Raw genomic sequence first — 19,303 nt, 5'->3', positions numbered from 1 at the left:
TGTAAATGTTAACTGAGATTTTATTTGAACAAGGGAAAACAGACACACATAGAGACCCCAATGGATTTCTATTCCATCACCTTGGCCACGACTACACACACCACCCACCCACCTTCTCCCGAACCGACACGGGCTCGTTCCCGTATCATTTCCACTCCATCCCACTCTCCTCGTGCTCAGTTTTACTATTTCTATCTCTCTATACCGATAATCACCAAGTTAGATGTTATAGAAACATTTCAGCACTTCTTTCACCAGTAGTGTTGGGGATCGACCGTCTAGGTCCACTGAACCCCCCCAGTAACCTAGATGTTTTTTTTTTGTCTTTGTCTTTTAAAAAGCACCAAATTCTCATTTAAAGGGACTTCCAATATTACAGAAAAGCGTTGTACAGTTAAAAGAAGTAAAATTAAAAGAAGAGGTAAAATAATACCCAGTAATACCCAAACACAAATCCAACACAATCCATAAAATCCACACAGACAAAAAAAGAAATCAGAAGGTCAGAGTCTTCACCAACTCCATTCTCCCTTAATCCACCGGGTTGGTCTTAATTTGAGGCAGTTCACATACCTCTAACTGGTGACATCACTTAACCTAGACGATCAGGTCCGATGAGTCACCGCGCTCTGGTGAGGAACTTACTTTCCCGAGTGTAAATAAACAAGCCAGAAATAACTGACCCTATAAGTGTCAGTAGTGTAGGAAGCGGTAGTTACTTCGGAATAGTGCAGATAGTTGCAAAAGTGTTCCTGGAAGAAATCGAAATGAAATCCTTTATATTATAAATCGTTAATCACACGGGAGAACGATTTACTGGCTTTTAACCAAATAGCAAAGTTTTAAAGAATCTGACACCACTTCAAAAAAACGAGACGACAACGTCTTTTCCAAACATGTTGTCTTTATTTAAACTTTCACCCGAAATTAAATAATTCTGCGTTTTTACCAATTTCCCAAAATAAAGTGGAAAACAAATTGCCTTCGTGTTTCAGTAAGATCAGAGACAACCCGCACGTTATATACTTGACTATGTTTTTTGTTCTCAAGACAGCATTGTGAACTTTGTGAACATTGTTTCAGAACGTTAGTGAAACGATTGTCACATGGTCTTAGTAAGGACATTCAGCCAGTCTGACTCCACCCCCGCGGTATGTTCAAAATCAGAATGATGAACAAAACCATAAGTGTCATAAAATATAACTTCAACGTCAGAGAAGTAACACAAAGAGAACTTGAAAAGCAAATCAGACAACGGGCCCATACAGAGTTATAATAATAATTATAATTATTAATAATTATCATACAGAGTTCAAACTCGCAACCTTGGTATTATTAGTACCCGCTAATAATAATAAGCAACTGAGCTAACTGGTTGCCTGCAGCAGGTTCTTTGAAGAGTATATGTGTTATTATCCAGCTGTTTTGAGCTGTTTGAAACGATCAAGTGCGCTGATTTTACGCCTTATCTCAGCCACCTTGGAAACCGGAGTATGAACATCATGTCCGAGACGGTGACATTAGCTGATTATTTCAGGAGGACATTCAATTGCTGCCGTGCCAGCCTGCATGTAGATCAGCAGAAGATCGGCCACTCTGACATGATATTATGTGACTCTACATTTCTGTCCTGTTGTACTGTAGCTCTCCAGGACCGATTCTCGGTCAAAATCTGTAGTTTAAGTCAGGTTGCTCCCCAATTAACACACATACCTCTCAATTACACCCAGAGAAAGATATATACTACATTCAGATTTGCATATATACCATGTGACAGTGTGCGACAGAGTGACATTGTAGGAGATCCCTTCATTGGTGATGAGCCAGATGGCTACTGCGAGGGTGATGATGGACTGCAGGGGGGTGAGAGGGGGCTCTGGAGTCATGATTGCAAATTGTGAATTTCTCTCCACTCTACTTAACCTATCGGCGCGGATTATGTCAACTAGTCGACTGTAGTCATATTCCCCACATTTGTCTGAGTGCTGGCGAGAGCAGGGCATGTGGTGTAGTCTGTGAGGGACACGCACATCTCCACCAGTCTGCACTGACCCTGCCTGGGTAATGTTAAAAGAGGAGTGGGGTCAGAGGAGTTCGCCTAAACTTCCTCTTCCTGTCCCAGTGTGCGGTTGGAGGGTTACGTAGCTCTAAGCCGAGATAGAAAAAGCCAGACTGGATAAGTAAAAAAAGATTGGTTTTAAATTGACTAAAAAGATAGACACATCAAGGTTTACGAGGGCTATGCCTGTCTTGCAGAAGGAGCCCTAACCCTCAACCACCTGTGTGCTTACAGGGCCTGGAGGCATCAGCGGAAGGTGATGAGGTAGTCTGGGTAGGCCTGGTCATCATGGAACGTGACAAACATCGAAGGGTTCTGGGGATTGTCCACCACGCTGTCAAAGCGGTCATTGGGGTCAGCAGAGGAGCGCGCAGGGGGGACTCTCATGTTGCTCTTCCCTAGCGTGTATCGTCCAGTCAGGACCCGGGCTACGTACATGCGCTGGAAACCATTCGGGTCCGGGCTGGAGTAGGTTGGGTTGGCAGAGTAGGAGGAGTTCACAGCAAAGTAGACGCCGGCTCCGAAAGCCGTGGCTTTTAGAAACATAAAGGAACAAGGTGGCGTCAGTCCGGGACATGCACAGGTAGGCAAACGCACTGATTTAAAACATTTTTCTTAACATTTAACTAAACATTGAACATTTTTCTTAATCGGGATAGTGCTACATCCCATATACAAGATGGAGAAGGCCAAGCAGGAAGAAGAGGAGGGTCAGAGGGGACACAGACATGAATCAATGCTTTAAAACGTGGATCAGCACGTGTAGGCTCCTGTCGTCCACTCACCATGCTGTCCTGAAAAGCTCCTGTTGAAGCCGCCCTTCTCAATGGAGTCACAGGCATTATATGCAGTTCCGTGAAACAGCATCTTCTCCCCGACCTCGTTCGGACTGTTTTTCTCCCTCAGGTGCTGCTCTTTCACCCAGTACGCCCGGCGGAGGTGCACATTCTGCACTCTTTCAATCTGAAAAGAGGTGACAAATGACACGATAATGGTCATTGGGGAAAGCAAGGCACCGAACTGTGATGCTTCCAAGTCACTGCTCTTGTGAAGACCAGCCTTCAGAAATGTAGCAAAGGCTTTTGTGCCAGGTGGAGCAAAAGTTTGTCTTCGTGACACAGTGTTTACCTCTAGAAGTGAAGACTGCAGAAGAGGAAATGATAGGGCCTTGAACCCTTAGAGATTTCCTTTCTCTCTTTTCAGTTTTTCCTTCCTCTTTGTCTACCTACCTGGTTATAATAAATGACAAAGACCTAGCGATTGATAGAAGCTTTGTCCTATGATCATTTTCCAGCTGCTATATCACCCTGTAACTCACAACCGACACCACACTGAAGCTCAGCAGTATGAGCCTGGTAAGTATCTGAAGGTTGCTGCTTGAAGGGGTGTTAATGGGACCAGTAAGGAGCGCTCACCCTGCAGTCTTGGAGGGTCCTAATACCCCAGTATAGTGACGGGGACACTGTACCATAAAAGGTACAATCCTTCGGATGAGAGGTAAAACTGAGGTACTGACTCTATGTAGTCATTAAAAATCCCAGGGAGTTTCTCAAAAAGAGTAGGTTTGTTACACCAGCATCCTGGCCAAATTTCTCACTGGCCTTTACCAGTCATGGTCTCCTAATAGTCCCCATCTATAAATTGGTTTCATCATTCTGAGAACTGGTGTGTGGTTAGTGTACTGGTGCCCTTTGTTTGCTGTTGCACCATCCAGGTGGGCAGTGGTGGTGGTAGTGGAGGGGAGTGCTTTTACCTTTAAAGTGCTTTTCTGGACACTCCACTGAAAAGGCAAGTGTATGTAAGTGAAAGGAATAATTATTATCATTTTACAAATTTGATTAGTCCCTAGTGGATGTGATTGAGGGACAAATGTATTATTTTTTGGGGGACTAACTCTCCTATTGCAGTCTGACCATAAGGATGAGGCTGACTGAACCCCCCCCCCCCCATTTTCTTGAGGAATGAGCTGGGGACCTGCTGCAAGGGGTGGGTGGAGTTGAGCTACAGAGACGTACAAAGGGAAGTCAGAGCAGCAAAAAGGTGATATTTGGATCTGACCTTTCTCCCACACTTTTGTTATAAACTCCATTATCAGCATGGTTTCTAACATATATAGTATATCTAAACTACGAACAAGCCAATCCACTCTTACAAAAGACAACAGATCTGACTCTGACCCACAAATAACAGAAACAGTCTGGATTGCACTGCAACATACGCTGGCCAGTACTCACAGTGTTTATGGCTTTCTGTCTTGATGTCTTGTTAAAGAGATGTGCGATTTCTTGGTACTCTGAAGAGTTGACCTGAAGGACGACTTTCTTTAGTATCTCTCCTTCAGCCATATTATCCCAGTATTCTGGAAAGCAGAAATCTGAACAGAAAGAGAAACAACAGAGCTTCAGTTAAAGGAATACACACCATTCATTACCCTCACTACATTTAATGAGTGCACAAAGAAACTCCATCTAGTTTGTTTATTACTTCAAGCAGAGTCTCATGCCTCAGAAGTCAAAATGGTAAAGGCAAAGTCAGTCTTATTTGAATGAGACTTAAAATTCGTCCTGTCTAGCAACTCATCTATAGTGTGCTTTGGTAACTCAGAGTATTTCACAGATTGATCTTTGTTGGGCTCACATGCATCAGTGTTCAATGACCTGGTTTTCGGTAATGGGTTTCTGGTCTTTTCCAGGATGGGTTACAGGTTTGGAAATCATAGCCTATTTGCTTCCCCATAACTCTGAACAGGAGGAAGAATGGAGGAGACCCACCTGACCTGAGCTCTCTCCTCCTGACTTGTACGGTCTGGGAGCTCTGCAGCTTTTCTGCCGTTTTTGTTTTGAGGTCAACTCGGAGAGGAGTCCCATCCTTGTCGCTAACATCAACAGTGGCTGCTTTCTTCTGGTGACCCATCTCCAGGAGGTAGTTGGCTTCCTTGTCAAAATTCTCCCAGTTATTGGTCATGTTATACTGCCACAGTACAATCTGAGCAAGTAATGCCTGCTGCCTCTCCTCCAGTTGTTTTGCCAGGGACTTGTTAGAGGCTACATGCATGACATGGAAGATGTCCATCACCATGTCCTTCAGACCTTGCAGGATGAACTTCCCAAATTTCCCACGTCGGATTGTGACCCCCTTGCTGATGGCTCGATCCAAGATGTGCGGGATTTCCTCCTCGCCCAGCCTGCCCACTTCTTCCTCATCTATTTCTTTCTCGCAGAATTGCTTCTGGAAGATGTATTCCAGCTGCTCCTTGGCTTTCTTCACATCCTCCTTCTTCTGCCCAATGATGTCAAAAACAGCCGCAGGGAACTGCTTCTCGGGAGTGCAGAACGCCATGCTGCTCTTCCCTCCCTTGAACGCCATCTTGGAAGGCTGCTCTCCTCGGTTTTTAACCTGTTTTATCAGTTTTTTTCCATATTCTGCAAACAAAAGAAGGCAATCGTGCATTATGATGATTCTCAAATGCATTATGAGGTCATGAACAGAGAATAAACAGTCAAACAAGCCTTCAGAGATGTCCTTCAGTTCTCCAGTATCATTTAGGGTTTGAATGTGCTAAAGACTTCCCTTTGTATAATTTTTGTGTCCATTGTGCTCTTGTGTCCATTTTTCCCATTAGATTTTCTCTAAAACGGGCAGATTTAAATCACAGGAACCCAATTAGAAATTACAAATGGTAAAGCCTTCTATTGGATGAGATGTTAACTGAGGTCCTAACTCTCAGTGGCCATTAAAGATCCACAGGTAAGAGTAGGGAGTTATCCCGTGTCTGGGCCAAATTTTCCCCCCTCGGCCTATACATTGTCCCCATGTATGATTGGCTTACACTTGCCCTGCGATGGACTGCTACCCTATCCAGTGTGTACCCTGCCTTGCGCTCACTGCTTGCCAAGATAGGCAACCCTGAATGGGATAATGCGGTTAGAAAAATGGATGGACGGATGGACAAATGGTATGCCTACCTATGAATGTGGGCTGGGGAGCTGCTTTGCCCAAGCGGCTCTCGGCCTCTGACTTGAAGGCTTCAAAGACGTTCCTCTGCAGAAGGACTAAACGCACCGTCGAGAGGTTCTGAAAGGATCCGTCTCGCACAGCGGAAGAGATCCCGTCGATCATGGACTTGGACACTGCCTTGGGATCCATTCCCGCCACACCTGTGAGGACATCATGAGGCACCAAACATATCAAACTCAACTCCCGGGGGGCTATGGTGTCAGCTCATTTTCTATCGCAACCAGATTACTTACAGCAATTAACAAATCTTTTCTTTGTTAGTAATCTGATACGGCTACAAATGTTGTGGCTTGCCAGGATAGTTTTCCTCTCCTCCCAATATCCTGCCCTACGTCAAGCTGTTGAAAAACGTGTGTTTCTCTTTCACAGGGTACAGATTAGAACGTGCTTCAGAGAACATGTCAGGGCTGTGAGGATCAAAGATCTCTCCAAGCCCATAGTTTCTCATTTCACCTCTAACGGCCGTGGTCACACTGATCTCTCCCTCTGTGTTCTCAAAGAGGGGTTTCTCAACTCCTATTGCAGAAAGACATCCGAACCAAAATTATCCTGAAACTAGGATCACGCCTTCCCCCTTGTCTCAACGACAGACTCGTTTCCTCCTAATCCTCTCTATTCATCTGCAGGTTTTGACTTCACACCTCTCTTCACCCCTCTCTCGACTTCGCACCACCTGAGTGCCCACTCTGCCTCCCCCCTGCTCCCGCCTCCTGTGCTGGCTTTTGTCCTCCCCTGCCTTATCAGCTGCTGACTTTCCTCTCTTTCTCACCCCCGAAGAAGGCTCCACAGCCAAAACGTGGTGTTTCTTTTCTTCTCTTTTCAGCAGGGAATAAACCTTTACTTGTTCCTCTGCAGCCTATGCCTGCTGACGCAGCTCCCTATTTGAGCTGGATTAGATAATGTTTTAAGACAAAGTGTTCTTGGAACCGAGTGGGAAGCAGGTCTGTGATAGAGGGGAAATCGGATCCAGTTGGGCCATTGACTGCTGGGTGAGACTCTGACTAAGACTGACCTTGTATTGGGCTAAGCAACTATCAAGAATGAGTGAAAGTACCTGGGAATCCATTCTGAGCAACCAACTACTGTCCTTCAGGAATCTTATTTGACACAACCTCTTATGGACTTTTTTAACCACTGAGGGCACAGAAGTAGTCCAAGATACTTTATATTCCTGGAGTTTACTGTCCAGGATAAAGAATCTCCCTAGGGAAAGTGAGTCAATAACAGAATAGCAACCCCCCCCATTCTGCATTAATTGGGATTTGGCTTGGACATTTTCAGGATTGTTTTCCGCTTACCTGTGCCAATAGCAGGGAAGGCCACTGACTTGAAAGCCCGCTGTTCACACAGCTTCAGGATCTTGCCGGACAGCTTCCGGATCTCCTCCAGGCTGTTTTTCCCGCAGACGTGAGCGATCGTCTTGCACCGCAGGTTGCCTGGCTGAGTAGAGAAGATTCCATCGGGGGGCGACGTGACTGAAAGGGAAGAGAAGAGTCAGCTGGGGTTGTGGAGCACCTGTAACTGGAGCTATGACCTTCCGGGATAATTCCATTTCATTCAGGGAGGGTGCGTGGAATGGAGGTGATTTGCACTTTCTATATGAGCTATAGGACACAAGTTGACAATATGTGGAAGTGCATTTAAAAATGAGAATAGGGGGTGTTTCTTTACACAGAGGGTGGGGGGAGTAAGGCAAATGCTATATTTGAGCCCATACCTTGGTTTCTTTCAAGACATGACTGGATGAGATCCTTAGATCATTTAACTACTAACGACCAAATGGGCTTCAGGGGCCAATTGGCCTCCTCTCTCATGTAGCCGTTCTTATGATTATATGTCTCCCAAATATCACAATAACCATTTTGCTTACATTCCATCATCACACAACATGGAACCTCAATGGTTCTACAATGGGATACCGACCTCTTGCTAACTCTGCCTGAACCGTGGCACCGGCAGCAGACAAAATAGCTCTGGAGACACCTGCAGAGACAGAAAAGCATCGAGGACGTCAGTGCAATGGGTTGGAATACAATAGGATGCAGGTCTAGGTTTTTGACGATGCTTCACCTGCATCGGTAGTCGCTGATCTGTCATGAATAGACATACATAGACGAATGGGTCACCCATTTGCAGAAAGTCACTTATTCTTAGTAAGGACATTCGTGGAACAACCTAGATCCTGTCCCAGAAGAATGGAGTGCAAGACAGATCTCCTGGATGTCAGTCCTGTGACCTACGTTCCCTCTAATTTTTTTTTCCTGCTGAGCGGATGACTTAATAACCTGAGCGGTGTAAAAGAGCTCGGTGATCGACCAAAAAGACCCCAGGCAAGGCCCTCGGGGCATAATGACATGTATTGCTGTTGCTGATTTTGTAACGGTTTGCCAGCTAAACTACAGGAAGTACCTGTCACGGACGTCCAAAGGGACTAACCGTGGGGAGTAGGAGAGCGGAAAAAGACCCATATGCGTAGCAGCGAGACGGGGATAGGCCCGGGCTCATAGTGCAAAGAGTTCAGGAATGCCATATAGAAATCAATGCCCTCAGGGAGCGGATGTGGGGCGCCCTGGTGCTAGGCGGGTCTCAGGACATCCGAACGTCAATGCTGAGCCAGGACAGAGTGCAAGACCCGGAAATATATACCCCAAGGGAAAGAGAGGGACAGGAAGGACAGCAGACTGGAAACTAGGGACAGGACAGAGAAGGAGCGCCCTCTGGCTGCAGAGGGCGTGCCAGTACCTACAATAAGTCGTTTTAGATAAGATAAGATCACTTTATTAACCCTATACAATTTCTTGCATGAGGAATGTGTCTTTTCCCAGACCCCAGTTTGCTCTCCATGAGACACACAGACAGGGAGAGAGAAGCCTGGGGTCAGAGTGCAGGGTCAGCCATTTATACAGCGCCCCTGGAGCAGCTGGGGTTGTCACTGAAAATTCTAGAAGTCTTCACTTCTATCCCACCAACTGAAGTTTAAATCTAACTCGTGCTGTACACAACTACATTGTTCAGTTATCATTTCTGGCATCTGTCTTTCAATGACAGCCTTCGCTGTCATATTGTCATATTAATATTCTGTAAATTGTTTTGGTTCAATTTAATTCTCATGACCATGTCTAAATGTGACTCTTCCAGCCCGTTTCGAGACAATCCACATCCGCAATCTGCGCTTGATGCAAGAAAGGTGGCGCTTCGATACGGTTCAGATATTATACAATTGTCTCTCTACGCAACGCCTCACAATAACACAACACATTATGAACAGGAAATGGCGAAAGCATAATATAGTGCGCTAACTTATGTCAAAGACAATAAATAAGTTAGAATAGAGCCACAACCGTAGATACACGTGAAGGTCAACATTAACGGGAAAATGCCAACATTCACAGTCACGGTCACATTTGTTTCCCCGTGGAAAAAAATTCCCTCTGAGTTTGCTGCGCGGCTTAGAGGGAACAGTGCCTGGGACAGGCTCAAACATAGACATGCACACTGCACACAGGGGTAATTCAGAGTCCCCACTCAGCCACGCCAACATGTCTTTGGACTGTGAGAGGTAGCCGGAGCACAGGGAGAACATGAACCCCACAAGGAAGGGGCCCTAGTCTGGAATCAAAGCCAGGTCCCAGTTCCACAAATCACCATCCTGCTGATATGTATATCCAAGCACAAATATCTGAAAATATCAGACAGACCAAAGCTCATTTTAGTTACATAAAGTGCAATACTGCCATTATTTGTATAAATACTGTATAAATCCTGTATTTTATTGACTACAAAAAGACAACAGAAGACTGAATTCTGGGTTATGTTAGTTGTGCATTCTTTTTCCGGCTTTTTACACAAATACACATTTTGCACACATTCTGCTCCCGAGATCTTTTTACAACACCACAGGTTGATCCAAGTCCCCGTAAGTTACCTGCGGAGTTCGCTGAGAAGTCGGTGGAGTTGACTATGACATCCACAGCCTCCTTCACGATGTCCCCAAAGACAATCTGCATCTTCACCCCACCCACCATGACCGAGACGTCATCCTGACCCGAGCTGAGGGAGTGGTAGAAGGTGGCTGAGTCGAGGAAGAAAAAGATAAGGTTACTGCTGGTGTCCTCGTTTACAGTATAACCACAGGGTGACTGAAGCAGGAAGAAGGAAAAACAGCAATTGTATGACTCACTCTGCACTGGCTGTAGGGCCATCTGTAGACCCCTTAATCTCACTCTCTGCTGAGCTTCTTGAAATGCCTGTTGATTATAAATTTAACACAGCAGTTGACATCACTCTTGATGCTCAGATTTTCTGCAGCACGTCTTGATAAGAAAGAAACACATTACGTTACGCCATAATGCCATGCCCCCGTACTTACCCCGAAATGGTGAATGTTTACACTAAACTCCTGATGACAAAGGAAGGTTCCTATTTCCTGGAGTTACATCAAAGACAGGAGGTGGGGGGAACGTATATATGAGATGTGTAGGGCCATATCCCCTTCGAGCTACGATAGGTACTATAACTATTATGGTCCTAATTGTGGTTTCTTGTATGCATACCATAAAGCTTGGCCGGACGAATGAACACTTCAGGCTCGAAGTTCTTGGTTTCTACATGAGTAATGATTAATGATGGAGGATAAAACACTGTCTTGTTCGGCCAGGTCTCAGCTGAGGGTACTTACCACAGAGGAGACCTTGTCGCTGGGGTGAATGATGATCCGGACATGGGAAACTGAATGGGTTAGTCGATCCCGCTCGAAGTGTCCGATCTCCTCCAGCAGAGTGTGGGCTGCCACTGAATGAGAAAACCCTAGAGCCACCCCAGGACCAATCACTGGGAAGGTGATGGAGCTCAGACCTTGCGTCTCACACCTCTCCAGAGCACACCTTAACCCTCTGCGAAGAGCCTGGAACATTCGAGAGAAATTTGTCATTGTTAATTGTGTGTTTTTCATGTCTCACCTTGCAGCCACAAACCCTGCAGCTGCACATGAGGGAGAATAAGGAAGTGTATGCAGACTCCTCCATTCAGACAATCTTCATTCCATTCACCTCAACATGTCATAGGCAAAGCAGCCTCACACTAGAGGTTCAGCATCGATTGCAAGAGAAGCCTGTCCCTCACTTGATGGCAGCAAGGGCCTGCAAGTGACTAGGAGGGCACAGGGGGTGTTGTATTGCTGAGAGCTAAAAGAGAGCCCTAGCCGACTAACCCCTATCCTCAGCAGTTATCAGCCAGATGTGCACTGCTGGTTGGATAGTCCTGGTTACAGTCGGCTAGTAACACGATTCAGGCTTAATACCACAACCATAAAGCTCAATCTGTACTCATGTGAGTGTCTTTACTAGCTGCATCACTGAGGCGGCCCTGACTGTACCTGCTCTTAGTGTCTTTGCTGCCCTCCATTTTGCAGCACAGAAATTTGCAAGTATAGATTTAGCATATTTTAATAGCTGGTGTTGCAACCTCTTTTAACATCACTGTACAAGCAGTCAATTCAAATTTGCTCCCTCAACCACACCTGATTGTATCTAGTAATGTGCCAGCTTTCACAATCATCATCACTTTGCCAACTAAACCTGTCTCAGTGAAAAGCTTAAGCTAAATGAAGGAGCTGCTGTTAAAGTATATGCAGCGCTTTGCAGATTTGAGTGAAGGCGTGCATTCATACATATTCTGTATTGTAGAAGGTATTATTAATTGTCTACCTCCATAGCTCTGCCATCATGGGAACCATCCCACTTCAGACATTCAATGAAGAAGACGTGCTTGACTGCCAGACCAGAGACCCCGTCCACCGGAAGTACGTCTCCAGGGACTAATCTCCTCTGCCGGACAGCTTGAGAAAACTTGTTATTGAGCTGATCTCCAGACTTTCCAGCTAAGCACTGTCCCACTCTGGTGGACATTAGGTCCTGGTCCCTCATTGGTGAAACCACAACATCTGTCTGAAGAAAAGAGAAGTGGGTGTAAGAGTGTCCCAAAACAATGGCCAATATCCATGATGTATTCATTCAAATGTATTTCAACTCCGATGACTCTCTGAAAATGACAGATGACAAATTCTACTCTATTCGTGGAATTTTGATGGATAAGAATTCAGATCAAAAAGCATAAATGTAAAATACACATTTGCTCTATGCATACTATGAGTATGCTAAGTGTTTCACCTTAAAACAGCTAAATGACATTTTAAATATCCATTGAGGGGGAAATCGCAGATTTTGCTTCAGATCTTTTGGTTCTCTGTTACAAAATCTCTCTAGATCAATTTATTTGGGATAATAATTTTTCCCTTGGATGGAAAGTTTGGAGTACTTACCTGCTGGCTCTCAATGCTCCCCTGCATGATGTCCACTTGGATGCTGGAATTCCTGGGATCTGGTGAGGAGGTCGTTTGCAAAACTTCGCTTCCAGATGCTCCTGAATTCTCCAAAGTCAGTGGCAGTCCCACCACTCCACCCAGCACCCTTCCGCAGGCTGCCTGAAATTCGCTCACAGTGTCCCTGTTGGTGTCCACCAAGGTCACGGCCTGGAGTGTGCGGGACATCCTGGCGAAATTCCTCACTGCCTCCACAATGGTTTGGGCGCACATGTCCACGGGGACACCGAAGATCCCTGAGCTCAGGCAGGGTATGGCCAAGGACCGGCAGCCCCCCCGCTCTGCAATCTCCAGGGACTCTCTTACAGCACCATCCAGGAGCCTTCGGACTCCATCGACACCCTGGCGGCCATGCCACATGGGACCCACAGCATGGATGACCATCTTGAAGGGCAAGGAGCCCGCGGATGTCTCCACGGCCTTCCCAGTGGGCAGCTTCCCATTTCGCTTCACCCATTCCTTGCTCTCCTTCTGTATGGATGGCCCTCCGGCATTGCTGATGACTAAAGCTATCCCTCCACAATGGTCCAAATCTTCATTGGCTGCATTCACAATGGCATCGACTTTCTCCTTGGTGATATCTCCTTGGCGGACCATGAGAGTGAGCCCCCCTTCCAGATGGAAGCTGCACCAGACTCCCTGAGAAGCAGCCTGTGCTGGATCTGCAGCTGTAACCTGCCCGGGCAGACTGGGCCTGATGAGGCAGTGATGCAATTTGCCCACCATGGTCAGGTAGGCGTTTCCCACATCTTGGAAGTACTTAAAAGCTCCTGGTTTGTTGATGGTCAGCACCTCCCACACCAAAGCATCCAGCGCCTTCTTCAGGGAGCCCTTGAGCGCCATCACGAGGTGATGAGGTCCCTTGAGCTTGACCGCAGGTGCAGGGGAGGACACTGTTGCAAGTTCCACCCCTTCATGCGGCACGCTGATGAGATCTAGCACGTCAAAGAAGAAGTCAACCATCCCAGAGTCTGGCAGCTCAACAGCCTCTATGGTTGTTTCCTCATCTGTCATGTACCTCTTGACCTCTTCTCCTAGCCTACCCACTTCATCTTTGAACCCCCAGATCTGGATGCAGAGTGTTCCTTCACTAGAACCTTGGACAAACTGGAACTGCACTCTTCTCCTTCCCTGGTTCAGGCGCATGCGGATTCTGTCTAAAGATGCTCGAAGCTTCTCAACACGGGAAGCGGAGGTTAATTCTCCCCCGAGCACCACGTCCTCTACCTGCAGTTCCCTATGGATGATCTTCTCAGCTCCATCAAGAGCTTCCCGGGAAAGACTGAAGATCTTGAGGTCCAGGTCCACGTCCATGATGACTTGGCTCCTCAATGTGTTGAAGAAACTGGCAGTGAATTCGTCCACGCCTCCGGTGTCTTTCAGGAAAGAAATCAGTGGGCGTGGCAAAGTGACCACCCGCTCCTGGATTCTCCCAAGCCTTTCCTTCAGTTTGGACCGTGCTGCCTGAATATCCATATGGGATCCTTCAAGTGTCAGGCTGGACATATCTTCCTTATAAACATTTAGGTTGGGGAACTCTGCCCTCAGTTCCCGCTCCAAAGAATCCCGTATGAGATTGTATCCAACGCCAGGAATTCTGCATTTTGTGCTCTGTCCCTTCCGTCCCTTCTCCCTCTCCGTAATCCCATCCAGTACCTTCAACCGCTCCTCCACGTCTCTCTGCTGGCCCACTATCACCACGAAGCCCTGGCTCGGCTCCGAGTAGACACAGACCCCACTGGACGTCAGGAATGCGTGTTTCTTCAGGATCTGCTGCTTGGTCAGATCGGGTTCGTAGTGACAGGGGTATTTCCTTTGTATGCCTCTGAACACCTCATCCACCTGTGCCTCCCACTGTGCCGACCAGGCACTTCCTTCTAAAGTCACCACTGCCTCCTCCGCCTCCGGGATTAGCCGCACGGAGCAGGAGAGGGCGGAGAGCAGATCCTTCAAGTCCTCACCGGCTTGGGGACACTCTTGGAGATAGCGCAGGAGATAATGGTCCAGCTGTAGGACCTTCCCCGGGGAAGCAGGGTGTCCAGGATAGCTAGTTGGGTGAACGGTGGCCGCCGCAGACAAAGGAGACTGAGGTATAGAGCTCTGCTGGTTTGCCGAAGACGGAGAGGCAGGGGGTGTTTTCAAAGGACTGGCAGGCGGACCCTCTGGGCTCCTCACCAGGAGAGTAATGGGTCCCGAGGACGTTTCTACAACGTGGTCTTTCTTCTGCAGAACCCTTTCCTGGTCTGGGGAGAGTCAATACAATCTGATTCAATTGCCGAACATGAATACATTCAATCCGAAAATGCGTACATCTCTAGCAGTATGCACAAGGCAAAAATAATGTACTTAAAACTGTATTAGCTGTAATATTTATTAATCACCGTACTATTTTTGCACTGATCCCTGATTTACTTTAACACTGCTTTTGTCCTGTTGCATTCTTTCTTTGTTTGTGTATTTGCACAGTTTTGATTACACTGTTATGTTATTACACTGTTTTTGTTATTGTGTTACTGTCTATTGTCTATTTCTGTTCTATGTATATACTGCACCTGAGCGACTAATGAGAAACACTTTTCACTATACTATGCACCTGTGTAAGTATAATGACAAATAAAGTTGAATTGTAGAATTGAATTGTAATGGGATGCACTGTATATAGAGATAATAAGTTTGAGGGGTACTGCCTCATTCTACATCATGTCTCAGCTGTAGACTGAACCCCTGAAGGCACCAATCCCTCCCTGACAATTTAGGAGACAATTTCTATGTGGAGAAGAAAAAAAAACACAATATTTTGGCTGTGGAGCCTTCTTTCGGTGTATCACTTGTGTTTCTTTTCTTCTCTTTTCAGCAGGGAATAAACCTTTATCTGTTCCTTTGCAGCCCATGCATGCTGACGCAGCTACCTGCTCGGACAATTTCTGTGCGTCTTGTCTCATACTTGTACAGCAGCTATATAACCCTGTAAGTCACAGCTGGCAGCCCCACTGGAGCTCAGCAGGTGTGAGCCTGCTCAGTACCTGGATGGGAGACTCCTGGGAAAGCTGAGGTTGCTGCTGGAAGAGTTCTTAGTAGGGCCAGCAGGGGACGCTCACCCTATGGCCTATGTGCGTCTTAATGCCCCTTGTACCCCAGTGACGGGGACACTATACTGTAAAAAGGTGCTGTCTCTTGGGTGAGATGTAAAACTGAGGTCTTGACTCTGTGGTCATTAAAAATCCCAGGGTGTTTCTTGAAAAGACTAGAGGTGTTACCCCAGTGTCCTGGCCAAACTTCCCCCTGGCCTTTACCGATCATGGCCTCCTAATAATCCCCCTCTCTGAACTGGCTTCATCATACTGTTCTCCTCCCTGCTAATAGCTGGTGTGTGGTGAGCATACTGGAGCACTATGGCTGCCATCACATCATCCAGGTGGGGTTGCTCACTGGTGATAGTGGAGGGCAGTCCCCATTACCTGCAAAGCACTTTGAGTGGAGTGTCCAGAAAGTGTAAGCAATTATTATTATATTTGTAACTCTACTGTGATAAGGGCTGATTATCTAGTAACTACAACCTTTTTTAGCATTAAATTGCTAATGGTATCTGAAAGTTTGGCATAAATTCCTAAACTGTAAACTAACTATAAGGAACTGTTATCTCTAGTTCCTTGTAGCCTATGGTAATCTGTTGTTGAAATTCACCCCGTCCTTGATTTTAACTTTATTGGCCGACTATAAAAGAGACAATATAAAAGCACAAAGTGTATTTGGGCTTCTCTCGACCGTGTAATGCGTGCTTCTGCTGATAAACTTACGGGTTTGTGCATTTTTGTTCATTATCTCCTTTACAAATAATTCGATTCCGGCACTCGCTGAGAGGTTTAAAGGAAAAGGTGGCGCTTCCAGGCTAAGTTTCGAATTGAGTAAAAAAAACACCGAGGTTACATTCTTTCATTCCGCAAGGTACACGGTTGTGTTAGTTTCGCTTTCAGTTTTGAAGAGAAAGCTTTTGAAATACACACATTTAATAGATCTTTCACAGTCAGTGTGCTGTCTTGGAACGAAATTCTCTTTACATTACCGGTGTTTTTAGTATTTTGTCTCCACGTGCTTTGTTTTATGGGAGATACTGTACGTAAAAGTACTGTACGTTTAAAAAAGCAGTTGCAGCTCTTGGGACAATCATCAGCAATCGATAGGAGAAACCCGGAAATGCAGAAAAGTTTCCATTTCTTAATTCTGCATTATAAAACAGCTGTAGCGTCTTGATACAAACTCCAAAACAAGACTATGAGGCTCGATGTTAATTTCGACAGTTGTACGGGGTTACTGTTAAGGATGAACGGAAAGACGCGTTTTGAGTCAGATCTTTGCCACTTATTAATTAGACTATTTGTAATTTTCGTAGCTCAGAGCACGCAATAAATAAAATTAAGGGGGGGTTAAGTTGTACAACACGGAGTGCCTCCCCACACACACAACTTTCTTCCATCTCTTCCTCTCACACACGGCCCCGGCGCGCTGACAGATACTCTACCGGCTGATTACTCGGCGGGGACAAGATAAGAAGCAGGCAGGGCTGGCGCTGCTCTCACCTTCTCGTTTCTGGAAGCAAATCTTGTACACGTTGCCCCCAGTGTGGTCTATCTTCCCACATTCTCCTCCTCCGGACTTCCTCCGGATTTTAAAATAATTTTCAAGCTTCTCCTTCGTTTTCTCGTCGAGGTGCGAGACCTCAAAGAAAACGGGAAACTGGCAGTTTTCCATCGCCCCGAGTCTGACGATGCTAGCTAACGTCGTCGTCGTCGTCGATACTTTAATGGCAGAAGACCTGAGCCAAACACGTTTAGTAAAATGCTTTTTTACTAAAAAAAAGTTTTTGGGGGTTTTACACACGGCAGAAGGCCGCTCGTTGTCTTCGAGAGACGCCCCTCTTCGCGGGGCCGGGGTTTAGCGATCTGAGGCTTTCACAAGCTGGACTGCAGCCCCATCCTGTCGGGATGTCCGTGGGACTTGTCGGCCAGTGCTGGGAACCCGGACCTGCTCGCGATCTCTCGCGTGTCTGAAGCCCGTCTTCCTGTATGGACCAGCTCCAGTCACGCCCCTGTCAGGCAGAGGGCGTCCGTGTTCTGTATGGCACTGATCTCCGCCTCACACCTGACCTCCCATGTACTTTACCACAGTCCTAAATCTCCCAGACCTTTAGGTTGTTTTTCTTTCTCTCGCAGGTGTACCAGTGGCTATGGTTCATTTTGTCCATCCCCTTCCGATCGTGTTCGGCGACCGCGCAGCCTAACAATTGTTTAATTCTGGTTAACGTATACGGTGATAAATCCTTGAATTTGTGACAAAAAAAATCGAGACGCTACGTGACCCCAGCGGACTTCTTCAGAATAAACAGTGAATAATAAACAGTGAATCACGAAACGGGGGGCACAAACGGAAACTGCAGTGAAGTGGATTTAAAACCAAAAATAGTGCACAAAGGGTGGTGGGGGTGTGGAACAAGCTGATATTCAGCCATGTTGTTTGTTGCCGATACCTTGACTTCTTTCACGAAACAAGTAGAAGATGGCCTTTTCCTCATAATTTGTACACACTTTGACACTTTAAACAACGTTCGTTTGAATGTAATATTATAGACCTACTAAGAATTTTACAAATAAAAACTGCTTTACAAACGCAGACATTATCGACCGCACTCAGATCCTAAAATTCTCCACAAAATAAAAAAAAATGTGCTCCACTGAACAACCCTTCGACATGATAAAAAGAATCAGCCGTAAATCTTCATGCAATCACAAGACAAGGGCGAGTGAAGAGCTGCGTCACGTCAGCAATCCTTGGTTGTAAAGGTGAATTCATTTCACGCGTTTCCTCTTTTTACTTTTCACCGTGGAGTTCAACCTTAACTGACATCTCATACAATACAGGCTCATTACAGACATAGGAGACTTCAGTGCTTCTGTAAAACAGGGCGGTATGGTCCAAGCCTTGCGAACCTCAGAGGAAGAATTAATAAGAAAAAAATAATAAGAATAATTCCTTACACTAACATGGTGCTTTTCTCGACCCTCCACTCAAAGCGCTTTACAGGTCATGGGGATCCCCTCCACCACCACCACCAGCGTGCAGCCCCACCTGGATGATACTCCATTACTCTCACCACACACAGGCTCTCAGTGCAGAGGAGAGCAGAGCGATGAAGCCAGTTCAGAGAACTTAGGAGGCCATGTTCAGTAAAGACCAGGGGGAAATTTGGTCAGGACACTGGGGTAACACCCCTACTCTTTTTTTGAGAAACACCCTGGTATTTTTAATGACCACAGAGAGTCAGAACCTCAGTTTTACATCTCATCTGAAGTATATCCCTGACACTATACCTTTAGGACCCACACAGACCACAGGGTGAGCTACTGACCCCACTAACACCTCTTCTAGCAGCAGCCTTAGCTTTCCCAGGAGTCTCCCATCCAGGTACTGACCAGACTCATACCTGCTGAGCTGCAGTGGGGCTGCCAGCTGTGAGCTGCAGGGGGATAGAGCTACTGGCAATGAAGAATAATGCGTGGTGTAGTTAGGTGGGGCTTCTCCATGGCAAAGGGACTGTGGCTAAAAAGGAGAACTAAACCCTGTTCCTGTGTGCTCCTGTGGAAAATCGAGACTGTCACAATTTCAGAGCCAGCACAGGGTATACAGCGACAGCAAATAATAAGAACTGGGCAGCTTTGTTGTGCGAATCCAGCCTTAATGACCACTTTGCTGAAAGGATGGTTTGATACTGGACAATCGCCACTTTGAGAACCCTTTTTTTTTCAAATCTGAATTTGATCATTCTATTGCTTTGTTAGAATTGCATTCTTTGA

At 46.2% G+C, this 19,303-nt stretch overlaps 1 protein-coding gene across 1 annotated transcript; it reads right to left on the bottom strand.

Annotated features, from left to right (window-relative positions):
* Positions 1-886: 886 nt before the first annotated feature.
* Positions 887-17,583, bottom strand: LOC102692524 (protein mono-ADP-ribosyltransferase PARP14-like). The gene is made up of 13 exons (XM_015339503.2): positions 17,033-17,583; positions 12,396-14,698; positions 11,782-12,021; positions 10,755-10,979; positions 10,257-10,323; positions 10,002-10,148; positions 8,000-8,059; positions 7,375-7,551; positions 6,025-6,216; positions 4,831-5,481; positions 4,294-4,433; positions 2,845-3,022; positions 887-2,592 (listed from the first exon to the last, which is right to left on the bottom strand). Exons 1-13 carry the CDS (start codon positions 17,202-17,204, stop codon positions 2,306-2,308), a joined length of 4,839 nt encoding a protein of 1,612 aa, XP_015194989.2. The 5' UTR covers positions 17,205-17,583; the 3' UTR covers positions 887-2,305.
* Positions 17,584-19,303: the final 1,720 nt, after the last annotated feature.

The sequence above is a fragment of the Lepisosteus oculatus genome, chromosome 4 (genome assembly GCF_040954835.1).
Source record: "Lepisosteus oculatus isolate fLepOcu1 chromosome 4, fLepOcu1.hap2, whole genome shotgun sequence".
NCBI lineage: Eukaryota > Metazoa > Chordata > Actinopteri > Semionotiformes > Lepisosteidae > Lepisosteus > Lepisosteus oculatus.
Note: the sequence above shows the minus strand (reverse complement) of the source record. Positions and strands in the feature narration are given on the sequence as shown.

Excerpts from the sequence above, each read along its gene's own strand:
- LOC102692524 (XM_015339503.2), bottom strand. The coding sequence starts at position 17,204 with ATGGAAAACTGCCAGTTTCCCGTTTTCTTTGAGGTCTCGCACCTCGAC. Across the intron at positions 10,149-10,256 it reads GGCCCTACAGCCAGTGCAGA|CCACCTTCTACCACTCCCTC; the intron begins GTGAGTCATACA and ends TCCTCGACTCAG. Across the intron at positions 7,552-7,999 it reads TCAGGCAGAGTTAGCAAGAG|TCACGTCGCCCCCCGATGGA; the intron begins GTCGGTATCCCA and ends CTTCCCTTTCAG.